The sequence below is a fragment of the Quercus lobata genome, chromosome 10 (genome assembly GCF_001633185.2).
Source record: "Quercus lobata isolate SW786 chromosome 10, ValleyOak3.0 Primary Assembly, whole genome shotgun sequence".
NCBI classification, from domain to species: domain Eukaryota; kingdom Viridiplantae; phylum Streptophyta; class Magnoliopsida; order Fagales; family Fagaceae; genus Quercus; species Quercus lobata.
This window is the reverse complement of record NC_044913.1, coordinates 1,842,636-1,862,737: the sequence shown is the minus strand read 5'-3', so window position 1 is coordinate 1,862,737 and position 20,102 is coordinate 1,842,636. Positions and strand designations below refer to the sequence as shown.

At 32.9% G+C, this 20,102-nt stretch overlaps 2 protein-coding genes across 3 annotated transcripts; both read right to left on the bottom strand.

Annotated features, from left to right (window-relative positions):
• Positions 1-6,937: 6,937 nt before the first annotated feature.
• On the bottom strand, positions 6,938-7,670 carry LOC115964092 (dehydrin Xero 2-like). Its single transcript, XM_031083408.1, has one exon. The coding sequence runs from the start codon at positions 7,528-7,530 to the stop codon at positions 7,192-7,194; it is 339 nt and encodes a 112-aa protein (XP_030939268.1). The 5' UTR covers positions 7,531-7,670; the 3' UTR covers positions 6,938-7,191.
• Positions 7,671-9,994: 2,324 nt separating this feature from the next.
• LOC115964101 (membrane-anchored ubiquitin-fold protein 3-like) lies at positions 9,995-14,673 on the bottom strand. 2 transcript variants are annotated; one of them, XM_031083424.1, is made up of 4 exons: positions 14,439-14,673; positions 14,154-14,347; positions 11,949-12,119; positions 9,995-10,420 (listed from the first exon to the last, which is right to left on the bottom strand). In XM_031083424.1, exons 2-4 carry the CDS (start codon positions 14,281-14,283, stop codon positions 10,365-10,367), a joined length of 357 nt encoding a protein of 118 aa, XP_030939284.1. In that variant the 5' UTR covers positions 14,284-14,347; positions 14,439-14,673; the 3' UTR covers positions 9,995-10,364. The 2 variants fall into 2 exon arrangements, with proteins under 2 accessions (XP_030939284.1, XP_030939285.1); XM_031083425.1 differs by lacking the exon at positions 9,995-10,420 and adding an exon at positions 10,427-10,680 and having other exon boundaries at positions 14,439-14,476.
• Between the last annotated feature and the right edge of the window lie 5,429 nt (positions 14,674-20,102).

Below are 20,102 nucleotides of genomic sequence, written 5' to 3'. Positions count from 1 at the left end.
ATATAGTGATTGATTATTTGTGATATTGAGATATGTTTTAGTTTTGAATGACTATTTGTGATACAATTACTCATTAGTTCTAAATTTTATATTAAAAATATTTTTTTTTTGTTTTTTCATCATTTTTTTTTTCTTTTCATTTTGAAAATATTTAATAAACAGGTCGACACGACTGACCCGTTTAATAAATGGGTCGTGTTAGATCAGTTGAAGAATCTTGACCCATTTAATAAACATGTCGGATTAGTGTTGACTTATATAGTCAGATACTTATGAGTTGAAATGACACAAATCCGACACATGAATACGAATTACCACCCCTAATCATGAGTGTGAGAATGTTAAAATTTTAAATGATAAATTATAGGTGAGATGTGGATGACAAAAAAAAAATTATATATATAAATACTTTAAATAATAAAATATATAAAACTTTGGGGTGGAGTGGGTCAAGAAAGATGGGATTAGACTAGCAAAACCTATTTTTGCCTAAAATGGAGTGGGACAACGTAAATCATGAAGAATGTGGAATTTTTTACATCCCTAAAATAAAGTTCTTCGTGACGAAAAAAATCTTGTATGAGATAGGCGCATACGCTCGTTTCACAAAATACCATCTCCTTCAACTTTTAGAAGTTTGTCTTCAAACCCATATGTTTGATTTAAAAAGGGCTAGATTGGATTTGCCTTCTTCCATCTATTACAAATGGGTAGTAGCTAATTCGAGGCAGCCCAATTCAAACTTGGAATAGTCCTTTTCCAATTTCTAAATGTGAAATCCAACACCTATACCTTACAAGTCTCATCGGCCCAACCAAAATCCCATGCATTTTTTTTTTTTTTTCTGAGAAGAAAAAAGCCAATGCTTTTGTTTTGACTAATGAGTAATGACACTATTGTCAAATTCAAAGTAGTACACACATTATGCTTATATTTAATAAAATTAAATTTAAAAAATAGCTGAAATTTTTTACTTCCGCAAGTTTGTGGCTCCACTATGTTTGAGTGAAGAAATTTGTAATTTAGCTCTCAAACGGTCACTTTTATAAGTACTAGCCAAACACTCAGCTTTTTCAAAAATCACTTTTTAATAGTTTTTATCAAACATTCAACTTTTACAAAAAAACTCAATTTCATACCGTATTTTTTAAAACTCCAACTCTTTCAAAAAACATAATATCAAAAAACTGAACCAAACTCGCTCATAGGCTCATAACACATTTATTTATGTGTTTAGGTGTCAGATGTGCACGACTGAATTATTTTATTGTTATGGGTTAGGCTATAAACGTGTGCACGAATTGTTAAATTAGAAATTTAGAATTGGACCCCCCATGCCTAGGAATATTATTAGGACTATTTAGCAAACTGTTTAGAATATCTTCTTGACAAGATCCCAAATATCCTTGACCTTTTTATACCCCTTTGTTCTTCTTCTTCTTCTATTGGGTCTAGGACTGTCCACAGGTCGGTCCGGGTCAATTTTGTACCCAACCCGGAACCAACCCGAACACTTCGGGTCTCCTAAAAATGGATCCACTGCTGACCCGTCGACGGTAATGGTTCGGGTGGTCGGACGTCAAAGTTTTCCTATCGGTTTTCGGTCGGGCTCGGATTGTGCGAATCGCGCCGGATTTTTGCAGAAATCTGCTTATTTTTGCTGGATATGACCGGATTTCGAAGAGATCTTGGCTGATCTCAACGAGATTAAGCCGAACTTGAAGAGATCTTGGCAGATCTCAACAAGATCAGGCTCGATCTCGAAGAGATTAGGCCAGATCTCGACGAGATCTCGCCGGATCTCGAAGAGATCGGACAAGATCATACCGGCAAACTATTTCAATCGGCACAGAAAGCTATTTCCGGTGTGTTTTCCGATTGGGTCGGTTGAAATCGGTTTTCCATGCTCTAACCCGTCAACCGACCCACGGGTCTCGGATTTTGGGATCGGGGATCCGCTGCCAACTGTCGCCAGTGTCAGGTCGGCCGATTCTCGATCCGAATTGGCCTGGTTGGGCAGGTGGGTCGGGTACCGGGTCTGGTTGGACACCCCTAATTGGGTTTGTGTGTGTGTCACAATGTCACTTTTTTAGTTTTTTAGTCATTTTTTTATTGGGATTGGTTTGTTTGATTAGCTTACAGCTTATAAGAGCATTTCCATAAGGGCGACTCCATGATTTTTGTCCAGGATGTTAATAAGAAATATAAATTATATAAAATCTAAAATAAAAGAGACTTGAATATATCAATATCGCAACGATACTTAGAAGATTGTTCACATCAGCACGACCATGCTTAGAAGATGAATCTTGAGTAAGATATGAATCTTGTGGCAGAAAATGAATCTTACGGCCTAAGGGGTTTCCTTATTACAAATTTATCCATAATACTAGCAAAAGAACAAAAAATAAACTATAAGTTTATTTGACATGTTAATTTCTAATACAATAAATATATTAATTATTGTTGTTAAGTGATTTTTTTTTTGTAATTCTTTAATTTATAAGTTTAAAATTCTTTAAATGTTTTATATTTTTATTGTCTTTAATATTAATGTATTGACCAAGTCACATAGCCAACAGCCACTCACAACTCACATTCAACAAAAATTAAAAAACTACTCACAACTCACAAATTAGTCAAATAGTAAAAGTGATAAGTAATAACTCAATTTTATATCAAATCAATAGACACTCACAACAACTTTGCAACACGCCAACACCCAACAGTAAAGAAACTGAAACTCAAGTACTCAACAACAATAAAACACTGTAAACTAATAAAGTGATAAGTCCTATAGTCTATAACCCACTAACCCCATAGGCCCACACAGAGTCACACACACGGTCAGACTTTAGAGACTCAAAACTCAAGTTGAGTTGCTCAACAACAAATATCAGGGCTGTTTGGTAGCCTATTTTGAGCAAATTTTTGAGCATTTCAAATACACTTACACACATTTTTACATACTTTTTCACCCACACGTATATCAAAAACACTTAACCACAGCTCCCACACATAGTCACACACACGGTCCAAGATTCAAAAGCTCAACAACAAAAAATCAAAAGATAACACCACATAGGGGCGGCAGTACAAAACACTATAAACACACTCACACAGATTTAGTGAAATAGCATATCAAAACACTATAACCACACTCTCACAAATGAAAGAAAGAGAGAAAGAGAGAGCTGAAAAGCCAGATCAAGCGACGACAAAAGACAGACCAAGCGGCGGGGCAGATTAGGGACAGTCAGGCAGCGGCAGATTTTGTGTTTTCCTTTGGGTTTGGAGAGCGAAGAAGGATAATGAGATATTTTGGAGGTTAGGCGGCTACAAATTCTTAGGTTTTATTTGACCCTTTTTATTATTTATGATTTTTCAAATTTTGACTTATAGGCTTTTTATTTCTGAGATTAAAGACCTTTTTTTTTTTTTTTTTTAGAGTTTAAGTTGGACTTTAAAAAATAAAGGGGTCAGGTTGATGGTGGTGAGGGGGTGCAAATTTGTATTGCAGGGGGTTCAAAATATTTTTTTTTAAATATTATATATATATATATATAAATTTCAGGTCAGGGGGTTCATTTAAACCCCAAACTATAACGTACCGCTGCCCCTGATTTCCCCTCACAAGTGTGTCAAATGCTATGGCATTTCAGCATTTGACACTCTAAACTCTAAAAAATCACTTTCATCAAGTATTTTAAATTTGAGACCGCACTGTTCACAAATGGTAAAACTTATATTATTATTTTTTTCAGGTAGAGCCCGCTTTCTTTTAAAGAAAGAACAAAAATTGTATAAAGTTGTAAAAAAAAAATTGAATAAAAATATTAAAGAAAGAATATTTAAATGAAATTGTAAAAAAAATGGAATGTCTGATGCTTAGAATTTGTAAATTGAGGTGTTAATATTGCAAAAGTAGTGTTTTAAAATTGTAAATGCTAAAATTTTTACAATCGTTGATGAGAATGCTCTACTAGCCCATCTAGAATCTAGGTGTTGTGCGCATTGTGCCTAGTAGACTTGGCGCAAATTAGCAACCCATCTCTCAACTTTGTGTGTGCTAGCTAGCTGTCAACTTGACAATGTTTCTTTGTATTTTATAATGAAACTAGGTCGGGTCTAGGGGTGGTAAATGGGTGGGTTGGATCATAAATAGGTTGGATGTGTAATTATCCATTTATGACCCGTTTATATATAAATTAGTTATCCATTATCAACCCAACCAATTTAATTAATAACTCACCTATTTAACCCATTATAAAATTCATATTTAGCAATTCAACAAGAAATTCTTTGAAAAATTTTCACACCAGACTATGCAAATCATTTGAGGTTTTTTTTTTTTTTTTTCTTCGGCAAAACTAATTCACATTTCCCTCAAAACATAAGAACACTGAAACTAACCTGCAAATTTTATTTTCTCCCAACTTTTCTTGGCAACCAAACAGAAGATAAGTAAAAAAAAAAAAAAAAAAAATCATGAGAATTGAGGTATCATTCTCAAGTCTTTATCCACCTTGACCTAAAATGTGCAAAATTGCAAATCACATAGATTTTTCAATCAAAAACAAACTTGAAATCTCTCTCACTCTCTCACGGAAATGAAAATTCTGATGCTCTGTTCTCAACTTGCTCAGTTACTTCCTTAACTAACTTAGCAGTAGAAGCAATCGAAATGACTTCGTTTTCATTGAACTCGGAATTTGCTTTTACATTTCCGTCACTGAAATTCAAAATTCCATCGGAAACTTCCTCAACAAAAGAAATCTCCGATTTTGAAACAGCTTCAAAGCCTTCATTTCCTTCAATCTCTTCCATAATTTCACTTAGGGTGCGTTTGTTTCGGCTAAAAATGATTTCAGTAAATCCTTTTACACCACACTCCGTGTTTGGTACGTATTGAAAATTGGGTCAACTGAAATTGATTTTCTGCATTGACTATAAAATAAGGCCTCTCTCATGTAAAACCATTTCAAGTCTTATTTTACCTTCAAATGAATTACACCCCAGGAAAATAGAAGAGAGAGAGAGAAACAACTAGAGGAGATCGCACATCCAAGCACCGGCTTGTCGCACCCCAGCACCGGCTCGCTCGTCACACCCCACCACCACCATCACCACCCCCGCCATCATCCAAGCTATCCTCCTTCATGAGCTCCGATCCACATCCAAGCTACGCATCTACCCACATAACCCAATCCCCATTTCGACAAACCCACACCCACCTGATCTGGCTGCCGCCGTCCTTCGTCGGTACCGATCTTTCTCTTTCCCGATCTAGCCACCGCCGTCCTTTGTTGGTACTGAGATCGCACTTTCCCGATCTATCTCTCACTCTTTCTTCCTCCTTTCACAGAGTATATTATGTATATATTGTGAATAAATGGTTTTATTTTGATTTTTGGTTGTGTTAAGTTTGTATTTTGAAATTTTCTATTATAAAATTTGTTTGGAAGCTGAGATAATGGCTGAGAAAATGTGAAGCATTTGTAGGAAAATAGTATTTTTAGAATGTTACCAAATACCGGAAATCTTTTTCTAAATTATTTTCCATTGCAAAACCAAACACCCGGATTTTATTTTCCTTACCATAATTCACTTTCCCCTACATTCATTTTACACTCAGAATTCGATTTACATTGAACCAAACGCAGCCTTAGTTTTCCACTTTTGCTCTTTAACTTGGAGCTTCTCTCCACAAAAACTCCAGCATCGACTTCAGAATTCAATTCCACACACGACGACTCAGACACCTCTGCTTCACTGACTTTACCTTCATTTTCCTTCTTTCTGTAATACGATCTGGTAACTTTACGAATTGGTGCAAAGAAACCAGAATTCTCACAAGGAAGAGTTCAATTCAAAGACGAATATAGAATCGGAGAGATCTGTGATGGAAAATGGTATGTTTTCTCTCTTCATATTGAAACCCTAGAGTCGTACTAGTTGGAACTAAGAAAGACAAACTTCAGATAGAGGAAGAGGGAAAGGTGTTTAGATTTTGTCTAGTTTGGTAGCTGAGAAAATGCCTAGAAAATGGAGGAGAAATTTTTTACATTAGATAGAGGAAGAGGCGGCTGTGATGTTTTATTGGTTGTTAGGGTTTTTGGCTTTTTGTTTTTTTAAGTATTAAACTTTAAATTTTAAATGGGTAATTAGGTAGTGTTTAACCATCAAAACCCATTTAATTGAATTATCCATTTGGATTTTATCCATTTATCTCAAATATTTAATTAGTTTAAGTCAAGACTTATCAAATTAAGTGAATTTTGAGTGGGTTAATGGGTTTGGATAAAAATTATCATCCCTAATCGGGTCCGATCGACTTCTGTCTATTTTTTCTTTTCTTCTTCTTCTCTTATTTTGATTCAATTTTGGTGTTACAATTTGGCTATTTTTATGAGAACTAGATTGTATTTTGATTATTCATCTTCGTTTAGAGAAATTTTTAGAGACAGAAAAAAAAAGGACATGGAAAGACCGTGATACAAAAAGAAAGAAAGAATTGATATAATATCTCAGTTACTGAAATTTTTATTAGAAGAAATTCAACTACTAATCTACAATAACCCATCAGGGCTGGAGAGGTACCATATATGAGCCAAAAAACTTTTGAGGTTTAGAGAAACTGTTGAACCAATGTTTTGTAGTCTCACTCTCTCGAGTGAGTATTTTATGTTTAACTTTTCTGTCGGAGATGTCGCAATGATTGTCAACAAAATCATATACTCTTGCGTTTGCCTTGTTTCTCACCTCATATTTTGTGACTTTTGACTAGTCTCTCCTATTGGAGATGCTCTTAGTCATTTTTTCTCAAAGTTACAATCCTAATTAGAGCAAAAGTTCAGGCTATTTCCGACCATTTTAAACCTCAATATGAAGCTCAATTAAAATAAAAATAAAAAATGCATATCATATATCAGCCAAAAAAATAACAAAAGCACACCACTATATTAAAAGTAATAACACCACAAAACACAATATTTGACCCAAACAAATGGAATCATACAACACAATATGCATACATACCAGGATTGTATGCATCACTTATTAAACCCAAAAAAAAAAAAACATATCATATCACTCGCTTAGGCTACAAACAAGCGTGATTTACATATAGAAGTGAGAAACATATATAAATGATGCGAGTATATATATATATATATGCGACATCAACACCACCTAGTGGAGTCCAGGAATCTTCTCCTTGATCTTCTCCATCACTCCCTTCTTCTGATAATGATGTTGGCCCCCGTAGTTTCCTGGGGCTGTAGTTGAAGTTGTGTGACCTTGCTGGTGCCCAACACCTGGTATGTTCTCTTTTATTTTCTCTGTCAACCCCTCCTTCTGATGATGATGTTGGCCCCCGTAGTTACCTGGGGCTGTAGTTGAAGTTGTGTGACCTTGCTGGTACGGGGCTGTAGTTGAAGTTGTGTGACCTTGCTTGTTCCCAACACCTGGTATCTTCTCTTTTATTTTCTCTACCAACCCCTTCTTCTGCTGGTTTTGGTAATGCGACATTTTCAAATTGAAAGAGCAAAAAAAGCAAGAGCTTTCTAATAAGCAAAACTCAAAGCTATAACTAATTTGGATAATTACTCACTATAACAAAAGCAAGTGTCAAAGCAAGTAGACTGTGAATATTTGAAGATGTATGAAAATTATGGGTTAGGATTAGGATTTATATAGGCGAGCATATGTGGTATGTGGTAGAAGAGTTGGACGCGCTTTTAGATTGTTAAACGTGGCAAGAGTTTAAAGCATCTGCAACGTTTGTCCACCCATGTCGGTATTGGTAAGAATTGTGGTGACACGTCGCCATGTTCATGAAAACAAGGACCAAGTTTCAATATATGGAAGCATGAAAAAGTAGCCGTGGACCCCAGGTGGTGTATATCTTGGTCCACGTGGCCTTTTCGAATCTGCTGCCTCTCTCTAGTTTGGTGTTAATCCTTTACTGCAGGTGTGGGATATTTATCAAAGATATTTTGATCATCTCATAGTCGTAGGTCCCCCGTGTAGATAACTTGCATATTAAGAAAGATAATTAAATATCAAAAATGTAATAGTGAACCTCTAAATTTCAGACTCTTAACTTTCACTTTTGTCAATTCAATTCTTTAACTTTTAATTTTTGTCAATATAGGATTCTGTTAAACTCGTCATTAACTTTTTTTTTTTTAATATTTCGGAATTAAAAGAAAAAAAAGAAAAATCTGTAAAAAAAAAAAAAAAAAAATTTAAGGAGATTGAGACCCAAATCCCTAACGTACTAAGAGCTTGGGGTTTACTGATCACAAAGAAACACTGAGACCCAGGCAAGCTCTGCATCACAACGTGTTTCTTTGTGATTTTAGGATTTGAGTAAATTTTTTTTTTTTTTTTTTTTTTTTTTTACAGGCAAGCTCTGCATGTCTCTCTGTCTTTCTCTCTTTGACACACACACACACACTGAATTTACTGATCTCTCTCTGTTTTTTTTTCCATTTCAGGTCCCTCAAGCTCCTCTGCTGTCTCTCCCTCGAACACCAACAACCAAATGAGCAAATACCCACCACGCAAAATGATGCCACTGACACTCTTCGTGTGGTCTTCGCCGCTGGTGGCAACATATATCCTGCAGTTACCATAGTCGACGAGCTCAAAATCACCAACCCCAACGTCCAAATTCACGACTCCTTCTCCAACCGCACCCTCAAGATCTCCTTCGAAAACCTCAAGCTCTTAGTACGTTAGGGATTTGGGTCTCAATCTCCTTAAATTTTTTTTTTTTTTTTTTTACAGATTTTTCTTTTGATTCCGAAAAAAAAAAAAAAAAAAAAAAAAAAAGAAGTTAACGGCAGCTATAACTAGCGTTTAACGGAATCTTGCATTGACAAAAATTGAAAGTTACATGACTGAATTGATAAAACTAAAAGTTAGAGCACTGAAATAAAAAAAAATGAAAATTAGAAGGCCAGTTTTATATTTTTACCTAATTAAAACAAGGTAAAAATATAAAATTGACTCTTTAACTTTCACATTTTTTTCATTTCAATCCTTTAACCTTCAATTTTTCTCAATACAAGGCTCTGTTACAACTGCTGTTTGTTTTTTTTTATAGGACTGTTACAACTGCCGTTAGTGTTGTCGTTAGAACCACTGAAATAATAATTAATTAAAATATAAATAATATATTATAAGCTTACAAAAATTAGTAAAATTGGCAACCAAAAACAAAAAAAAAACACATTTAGGTAACTTTTAAGACGTATATTTACAGTGTGTGCCTGAGGTCATTGTCAATGTGTTTCCACTCAAGGTCACAACTTGGAACATTGGTCCTGCCGGTGCCACCATTTCCATTATCTCCCTCCTTCCTCCATATTTAATTACCCAATTTAAAAATAAAAAATAAAAAACCCCAAAGGGTGTGTCTTGGCGTTGTTCTTTACTATAGTTTAGTATAAATATTATTACTATTATTTTTATTTGATTTATAAAAATTGTGTAAAGGATTGGAGGAGCCAAGAAGTTAACAAAGATTTAGATAAGATCACAGGTACTCTAGTTCAAGTTATATTTGATGTTGGCAAAAAGGCAGCGCATGCAATTTGTGGTGGGTATATAAGTAGAATGTTTGTGTTTTTCTTCACAGAAGGGCCTCTTTACAACTTTTGGGATGCAAAGAAGAGTGATACTGCAAAGTTTGAAAGGTTCTATAGTGGGATGCTGGAGCAAGGAATATATTTTGCTCCTTCAAATTTTGAGGCTGCATTTGCAAGCTAGGAAAATAGCACATACTCCTGTAGAGTGAAGATATCCCAAAAAAAAAAAAAACAATAGCAGCGGCTGAGCAGGTTTTAGTGCAGATTTAGGGTAGCAATTCCTGCGTCCATAGCCTTTGATTTTCTGTTGCCCCTAAAGCATAATTGTTGTTTTGTAGGTGAATTGAGAGTGTGTATCACTATTAAGTTTATAATCGATTTACGGAGCAAAACAATCATAAAAGAATCCCTCATTAACAGACAGGCGTTTCTCATTGAAATTTCATTGTAGATTGTCTTTACATAGAGAGAGATGTATACATCAATATTGTGAGTCTGACAAATCATTCAGGCTAAACTTAAAAATAGGCAAGAAAGGAAAAGAAAGTACTTAATCCATAGTTGTAGAAATCAATAAGGCATTTGATGTTGTCAATCTTCCTACCTTCTGATAGAACTCTGACAGTCATCAAAACCACAGATTTTTTTATAAACACACCGTCACCAATATGCACTTGTACAGATGAATGCTGGAACAGACACAGTATGCTTTTGTAGCTAAAGCTTGGAAACTGGGGCAAGCTATTCCCCAACTCTACACAATTGCTTTTACATTATAGAACACGAGCAGACAATTTTCCTAGGTGAATCATCAATCTTCTTTTCTGTTCAGACAAAGCACCACGCAATATCAAACTAAGCAGCTTTCATCAATCACAAGCTTAAAAGAAATTGTTAGGGCTCGTGAATCATGGATGCCATAAAAATTGACTCAATCAATATCCACATGTAAGCAAACACACTTGTCAACACTAACAAAAATCAGCATAAGATACCAATTACCAACAACTTCCATATTCAATTAGATTAATAATAAAAAATTATGAGGCTAAAAGATAGGAAAGGCATCCAACAATCTTCTTTTCTGTTCAGACAAAGCACCACACAATATCAACCTAAGCAGCTTTCAGCAATCACAAGCTTAAAAGAAGTAGTTAGGGATGGTAAATTATGGATGCCATAAAAATTGATTCGGTCAATATACATGTAAGCAAACACAATTGTCAATTCTAACAAAAATCAACATAAGATACCAATTACCAACAACTTTCAATATTCAATTAGATTAATAATAAAAAATTATGAAGCTAAAAAATAGGAAAGGCATCCAATTAGATTTTGTTTTGATAGGTAAATATCCAATTAGATTAATAACACATATTTAACATCATGGGGAAAAATGCATATATAGTCTCAAGTCTCCTATTACATGTCCCAAGCACATAAATGAAACTTGCAAGCTGCACCTCTCAACAAACCTTATAAAGTTTTAGATTGGCAGCAAGGATTGTTTAATGTGGGAAATCCATTTCAATTTGTAAGGGATTGGACAATAATTACTTAGGTAAAAGAAAACCCTCAAAGAACATAAATAAAATACTTATTTTGAGAAGAGAAAAATTCTCCAGGGAAGAATGAGAAGAAAGAAGGATCATCATCCAAGGAAATCAAAGCTTGACCTTGAGAAGAACATTGTAAAAAAGATTTCACATGCCCCATATTAGTTGTCCAATAAAGTTCCACACAGAACTGGGTGACTCCTAAACTTGACATAATTGCTGCAATAAAAGACAGCAACATGCTAAGAATAACAGTAATTAATATAACCTCCATTCTTGGAACATTACTACAACATTTGCCATTTAGGACTTTGTGAGGCATTAAGCTTGGAGGTCCTATTGTTTGCATTTGGGTCCTTATCTTTTTCACATAAAAGACCTCTCCCAGTGAGTCTTGTGGTTGATAGTCTGACCACGATTAAGGTTATAGCTCTATCTTAAATATCTTCCTTATTGCAGTATTGACTGCACTAAAGGGGCTTTTGTTCTCCCAAATAGCATAAAGCATAACTGGATACCCAAACTATGAACAATCGGTAAAAATAAAACCTACTCCAAAAGAATAGGGTACCATATCATATAAATGTGAACTGAGCTATCAGCAAGTGGAAGTTTCTATTCATGTGAGCTCAACTCAGTACTAAAAACACTTTTTTTATTTAAAAAAATAATAATAATAAAATAATCAAGTTCATACACAAGCATTAAACTAAATTTCAAAGCCAATTGAATATAAAAAGCATATCATTGCGGAACAAAACATTCATCATATATTAATCCACAATGGAATCACCTGTTTTGGTCTTTGCCAGGGATGGCTGTACGACTACATGCATTATGATAACACCACTGCCATTATCACCAAAGGGCATTTTACATTGGCCGACAGTCTTGTTGTTTTCCAAAATTTTACCGGAATTAATCAGTTTCACTTCACTTGCTGCCTTTGGTATGATTGTTTTACCTAACAATCGAAAAGATCATCGTAAAAAGAGTCAAAACAAAACACAGAAAATTAAACCTCTAAATTAACAAATTTATTATAAAAAATAAAATAAAAAAAATCAAAGAATTTACTAAAGAAAACATTGGCAAGCAAGATTGATCAACATTTTAACTGCTTTCAAATTCACAAAACTGAAACAACAACAAACTGTTTAACCCTCAGTATCACAAAATTTGCCAATCAAAACCCAACAGTTCAAAATACCAAATGCTGTAAGAAAATGCTAAAGCTACTTATGATTTTACTACCAAAAGATAACCTTACAGACCGACCTGACGATAAACATGATTGATGCTACATAAACAACATAATAGATAAATTTCTAAATTACTTTTTCCTTCTAGGAAAGTGCTAAAACTATTACAAATTTTTACACAAAAGACTTACTTTTTTTTTATAGGTAAACCAGTATTTTATTAAGCAGAACTACCACGCGCATGAATGAACACAAAGATGTCTAAAGAATTACAAGGGTTATGTACAGAAAGATAATGATTATAAAAACTCAAGAATGGAGTCACAATCGGTAAAGCCCCATGCTTGAGACTAATCAAACAACAATCTAGCAAACGGCTCACCCAATTGGATTCTTGAAATTTCCTTATCCTTGAAAATACGACAATTATTTTACCGCCACAAAGTCTACATAACGGAACCAAATACCAAAAAATCTGAAAAAAATTTTACCTACCCAATTCTGCCATCAAAACAAAAGGTAAGGTAACATTTTTGGTAATAACCAATAAAACCCAAAGAAATGAAAGACAAAACTCCACAAAGCATATGTAACACTGCAATGTAACAAAAGGTGCTCCACTGTCTCCCCACTACAATGACACATACAACACCACCTACTAAAGTGTATCATTCTTCTCTTAATAAGATTATCACAAGTGAGGAACGAGGATCTTCCTCCATGTTCCCATCCACACAAAGAACCGTTAAATAAGATTATTTTACCACAAAAATACTTACAAACTAACTTTGTGATGAAAATAATTGTGTCACTTTTTTTCGTTATTAGTAACACATCAGCTTGTAAGATCACGTGTAGTAAATTTTAGAATACCTATGTAGTAAACAACCTTAAACCATCCTATTTTGAATCAGTTCGAAAATATGCGAAAATCAGATTCCATATTAGCTTTTAATAGTAATCTAATTTTGCACTAAGTGTCCATCAAAACAAAAGGTCAGGGACTCTTTTTGGTAATACCCAATAAAACCCAAAGGAATGAAAGACAAAAATCCACAAAGCATACGCAACACTGCAATGTAACAAAAGATGCTCCACTGTCTCCCCACTACAATGACACATACAACAACACCTACTAGAGTGTATCATTCCTCCCTATAATCTTATGAGGATCTTCCTCCATGTTCCTGTCCATACAAAGAACTCTTAATAAAGTTATTTGCCACACAAAACTTACAAACCAACGTCGTGACGAATAAAATTGTCACTTTTTTGTCATTAGTAAATCTTATAATACCTATGCAATAAACAACCTTAAACCATCCTATATCTTAATTTGAATCACTAAGAAAATACGTGAAAATCAGTAATCTAATTAGCTTTCAATAGTAGCCTAAATTTGCGCCAAGTGTGTCCATTTTAATAATTTCATTAAAATTTCGGAGTCAAGTGATCCATTCATAATACTTTGTTACATGTTTCTGCGAATTTTATAATACCTACGCAGTAAACAACCTTAAACCATCCTATCTTAATTTGAATCAGTAATCTAATTTTGCACCAAGTGTCTATTTTTATTAAAATTTCAGGGGTCAAGTGATCCATTCATAATACTGTGTTAAATGTTTCTGCAAGTAAACACGAGTTACAACCTTAAATCATTACTAATAAAGATCCACAAAACCCAGATTAACAAAAAAAAAAAAATACAATAAAAGATTAAATTAAGAAAAACCCAATTGAGAAAATTGAATTTAGGAAACTGGGTCATAGTTAAAAAGGCAAAAAGAACAAACCTTTGGGCCAATCGGAGACGATCCTCTGCTTAAGCGAATCGACGGTGGAGGTCGATGAGTACCGAAATGGGCCCAAATCAGACCCATCGTACAGCCTGAACTTTATGTCAACTAAATCCTCCTCCGGCATCTGCGACACCGTTTTGACTTTTCCTCCTCCAATCGCTTCCTTCCACGTGTCCCACCGACCGCAGCTTTAGAAAAGAAAAAGATCTAGTATTATTTGGTGAAATTAAGGAAACAAAAAACAACAACAACAACATAAGATGAATGGTTTTTTTTTACCTTTTTTTGATGATGATGATGATGATCTTTGTTTTGGCTTTTGGATTTGGTTTTTTTTTTTTTTTTTTTGGGTGAAAAAAATGGGATTTTTGTTTTGTTTTTGTTTTTGGTGTTGTGTGTGTGTGTGTCTGTGTCTGTGTGGTGGTTTTGAAAGATCGAAGGTTGGTTTGGTGAGCTGAAGAAGACAAAACAAAAGTGGTTTCTTTTTCTTTTCTGAATTCTTCAATCCAAAAAAAAAAAAAACAACCCAACCATACAGTACACAACGCGTTTATGATTACCATACAGTGGAGGTAGAAATGTCGACATCGAAACGACAGCGTTTAGTATCATTACGAAAATGACAATACCTTTTTTCAAGATATTAAAAAATAAAAAATAATAAAAAATTTAAGATTTATCTCTTTAAAAATAAAGTTATAACCTTCCTTCCATATTATTTGATAGTTAAAAGACTAGGAGATTTGAACGACTAGCGCATTCACGTCAAGAATTTCAAAAAATATAGTATAAATTTTAACGACTCACTTTACCATTCATCCTATATTAAAATTTCTTTTTTTTTTTTACTATTTTATTTATAATAATATAAACAACTTATTAAATAATAATAAAATAATTACTACAAAAACCAACTACCATAAAATTATTAAAAATAATAAGTTGCTACAGTTAGCTCTCATTTATGAGAGTTCACTGTATGTCAACTTATTTTAGATATGGCATCTTTGATAGAGCATAATTTTTGTGGTTTAAGATGTTAAAAATAGCTTTTGAGTGGGTTTGACATTCTTGTTGTGTGTATATATATATATATATATATATTTATTTATATATATATTAAAAGATTAATATATGTTTTAATCTAATCTAATCTAATAGTGTATAATGTTAGAGCAAAACTTAGATATAATATTTAAGTGTTATTTCTTAGATTCTCATTTTAAAATTCAGCCATATGATTATACTTAACTAAAAATATACTTTCATCCTATGAGAAAAAAGCCATATGGTTGAATTTTAAGAGAATAATCTAAAGAACAACATCTAGGCCAAAATTTTAAAAAATTCCTTATAATGTTGCGATTAAACAAGTCATTGACTTGTTAAAAATAATCTTGTGACTAAAATTATACATGAAATATATTTTTTAATCTAATCTAATTGAGTATATAATGTTAGAGCAAAACTTAGGTACTGTAAGGACTCAATTTGTAACAATCCCAAACTCGTATTGGGTTCGAACGCTAAAAGCCCAAATAATAAATTTGTAGAGCGTGGATATAAAATAACTAGATTAACTTCAGAAGAAAAACGATTAAACATAACGTTTCTAGATGGATTAATACAAATATTATGATCAATTTATCCTTGAAACAAGCTAAGTTCTTTATTTCATAAGATTTTCTTCTAAGCATCACTTGTTTAGAAGTTCTCATCTTTTCTCTCAGTGCATTCTTCCATGTTATATATTGCCCTTTTGGTGCCATCTTTACCACACACGTATAGGTTGGATTCGGGGGATCCCTTCCTGTCCCATCCAACACTTCTTGGAACTTTCAACCAGCAGCTGTAAGGCTGTTTCATCACTGTTCAGGCATCACCTCCACATTAATGCGGTCAGAGAGTTGGTTGAGACGCAATTAATGCGGAGGCAGCAGTTGTTAAAGATATTTGTTTATCTTTTCTTTCTTACCCGTGGCCCCATGTCCCACCTTTAGTGGTAATGCAACTTCAAAGTATGTTTGTGACAATACGACGTTCAGGTCGTCCTCGAACACATATTGCCGAGAAGGATCTTGTCCTCGAACGAATACTGGACCCATCTTATGTGATATCTACTTCTCTTTTCATTTGGTTCCCCTTATAATCTTATGTGGGCCTCATCGGATGGTTATACATCCTCGGATGAGCCGCAGGCCCAGTTAACACAGTTTTAATAATTATTGATTGACTAGCCCCCACAGGTACTATTTCTTAGGTTTTCTTTTTAAAATTCAGCTATGTGATAGTAATTAACTAAAAATACACTTCCATATTATGAGAAAAAAGTCATATTGCTGAATTTTAAGAGGAAAATCTAAGTAATAACATCTAAATTTTGTCCATAATATTATTTTTAGGGGTGGAGATACACACATAGTGGGGGCCACCCCCCCCCCCCCCCCCCCAAAAAAAAACCAACTTTTAAAAAATTCCTTATTACGCGGTGCTTAAACAAGTCATTGACTTATTAAAAAGAATTTTGTAACTAAAACTACACATAAAATGTCTTTTAGTTGCCATATAATAGGTTAGAGTAAGATATTTCTAAACATATTTGGAGCCAAACTTGTTCCTCCAAGTTTTGAATCATTGATATTTTTGAAAATTTCATTAATTCAATTGAATTTTTTTTAACTTACTTTGGTTATTTGGTATACAATATGAAACAAACATAATTTTGATAGAAAATCCTAATTTTATTATTTTTTTCTTTTTTGGTGTGTGTGGAGAGTTGTCTTGATTAATATATTAGTGTTACGACTTGGCTCTCTAAACAAAAATTTCTAGCTCCACCCTAATAATTTTTGTATGTTTCTCTGGGTAACGTGTAACAAGGAGACTAGTTCCAATTTTAAAATGAACTTCTTAAGTAGAGGCTTGAAGATGGTGGAGTCTAGACATGAAAACATGTTAAAGCACCATAATGATATCATATATGTGTGTGCATGCATTTGCATTGTGCATGACCACTAAAATCATGATACTAGTTCTTGGAGAAGTTAATTTTTAGTTCTTAAAGAGCTGGAAACGTGTTCTTTTTGTTATAATTTTTGCTTATGTAGAAAAATTCTAAAAGTCATGTGATACTTTGTTATTACAAAAAAATTTTGAAAAAAAAAAAAATCCTAACTTAAATATCATTCATAACCTTTAATTTTAATAAGTTGTGTACATAGCAAATTTGTGGACAAAATGTTATGAATACAAACTACAAAGCATATATTGAACTATGATAGGGTCACAACATAAATCCCAATTTGAAAACAAAGCATAATTTGCCAAGCATCTCACATATGGTCCTACCATATTTTGCATCTTAAAGATAATTACTTTATTTTATTTTTTTTATGGTATCTTTTGACAAAAAAACGATTTTAATTTTGCTGTGGAATTATTGTGGTAGCTTTATTGGTATATGTTTTCATTAAGTCTAAAGTTACAACATATATCCCAACTATCTAATTGGTAAGTTGTTAATCGTAGACAATAGAAAATAGCGTTAGTGGTGGGTTTACATGAGAATTAGGGATGGATCTAGGATTTTGAGTTAGAGGGGTTGAAGTACGAAATGTTTTTCATGAAAATCTAAATTAGTATTTATTTTTCAAAAGAGAACTTGATTTTTTTTTTTTAAATAGTGAAAATCATGTATAATTCATTCCGTATTAAATGTTGCCTCAATTTCTCTTTTAATGTATAAAATCAAAGTGTTTGTAAAAAATCATCTTTCAATTTGTTGTGAAAGTCTAGTTTTGACAACATTAAAATGGACAACAAAAAGAGATGTCATAGAGAGTTTGACATTTGCTTAGATTAATTATTTATGTCTAAAAATACTCTTTTGTCTCTTTAATATAACTAGCATGTAATTCATGCAAACACATGAATGCATTTAAAATTAAACACAATTTTTACTATAAAAATATAAATAATTAGTAAAATGATTAAAAAAAATAGCATGTAACACATGCATACGTATAGATACATTTAAAATTAAACATAATTTTTATCATAAAAATATAAATAAATAGTCAAATTATTTTTTTTAAAAGTAAATGTAATTAGTCACATATTAAAATTCTTACTTAAATTTAATACTACTTATGATTATTTTTTTCTTCTAATTTTTAATAAGATAGTTTGCCATTTATCCTAAAAAAAAAAAAAAGATAGAACGTGTGTTGATCTTTGTTGTGTGGTGACTTTTATTTTTATTTTTGATACAAAATAAAATTTCTACTTTAGCCTAATCTAAGTGTATATATGTGTGAAACTTCCTTCTGGAGACTTGAACCTCGACTCTTGCCCCTCACACCCCACAAGTATTTATACTTGTGGAGTGACCACTGCACCAAAGGAGTGCGATGGTGTGTGGTGACTTTTATTGAGTATACGTGATTGGTTTTTTTTATTTATTATTATTATTATTATTTAATTTTATAGTTTATTAATATTAGATTCTTAATATGTTGTACTCATTAACTTACTTCGCATAAGTATTAAAAAACTTAATTGGATACATGACACAAACTTAAGTGGATAATTATAATGTGATTCTCACATAAATTTAGACACATGGCGTAAAATTGGATTCTAATTTCAAATTCTTTTTTTTTTTTTTAGACAGTTTCAACCTATGGCGTCCGCTCCTAATGATGACTCTTTATCATTAGACCAAGACACCAATCAGTTTTTGGTGTAGGTGGGGATTAAACCCCAGATATCTTATATGACCATCAGAGACTTTACCAGTTGAGCTAACTGGAACCCACTAATTTCAAATTCTAATTGAACTTTCTCTAAGTTTTGCTTATTAATATATAAATATATATATATATATATATAGATTTAATACTACTTATGATTTTTTTTTTTTATTTTTAATAAGATGGAACGTGTGGTGATCTTTGTTGTGAGTTGATTTTTTTTTGAGTATATGTAATTAGTTTTATTTATTTATTATTAATTAATTTTATAGTTTATTAATATTAGATTCTTAATATTTTGCACTCATTAACTCACTTAGTACAAAGATTTAAAAACTTAAGTACACACATGACACAAATTTAAGTGGATAATTATGGTGTGATCCTCACATAAATTTAGACATATGACACAAAATTAGATTCTAATTTCAAATTTTAATTGAACTTTTTCTAAGTTTTACCCTTCTCTCTCTGTATGTATGTATATATATATATAGAGAGAGAGAGAGAGAGAGAGAGAGAGAGAGAGAGAGAGATTATGAAGATCCTAAAGCAAACACCACAAACAAAACTATATTATTATTATTTTTTTGAGAAACACAAACAACACTATTACGTTATTAACTATTCTGATTCCTAACACAAAACCCATTCACTTGGCCATTCGGAATCGGCACCACCAACAAGTACTAAAAACCACTTTTATTTTTAGATTGGTTTTGTAGTTAGGCTTTTTCTTGTTTAAGGGGGCAAAGATATTGTTTGGGGGGGCTAAATTTAATATTTTAGGGCCTAGCTTCTAACACTCAACCCACATATACCTAGAATTTGATAAAAAGAGTAAAATGTAAAAATATTTGGGGGGCCATGGCCCAGGCCAATGCATAGCTCCGTCACTGTCTCCCAAATGAGAATCAATAGGATTTCTAACAGCATTTACTTTTAAGACGGGGGACTTGTTTTTTGCGTGTAAGACTAATATTCCAAGTATGGTTCATTTTGAAACTTTTTTGTTATGGACCACTTTTAGAACTAGAAACTTGAAAAAATATCATCTCATGAATCTTTTTCATCAAGTTCCAAAGGTTTTGTCTTTTCCAAAAGTGATCGAATAAAAAAAAAAGTTTCAAAATTGATTACATAACAAATATGTTTGAAAAATTAGCCTAACACTTTCGCAACGAATTAGATA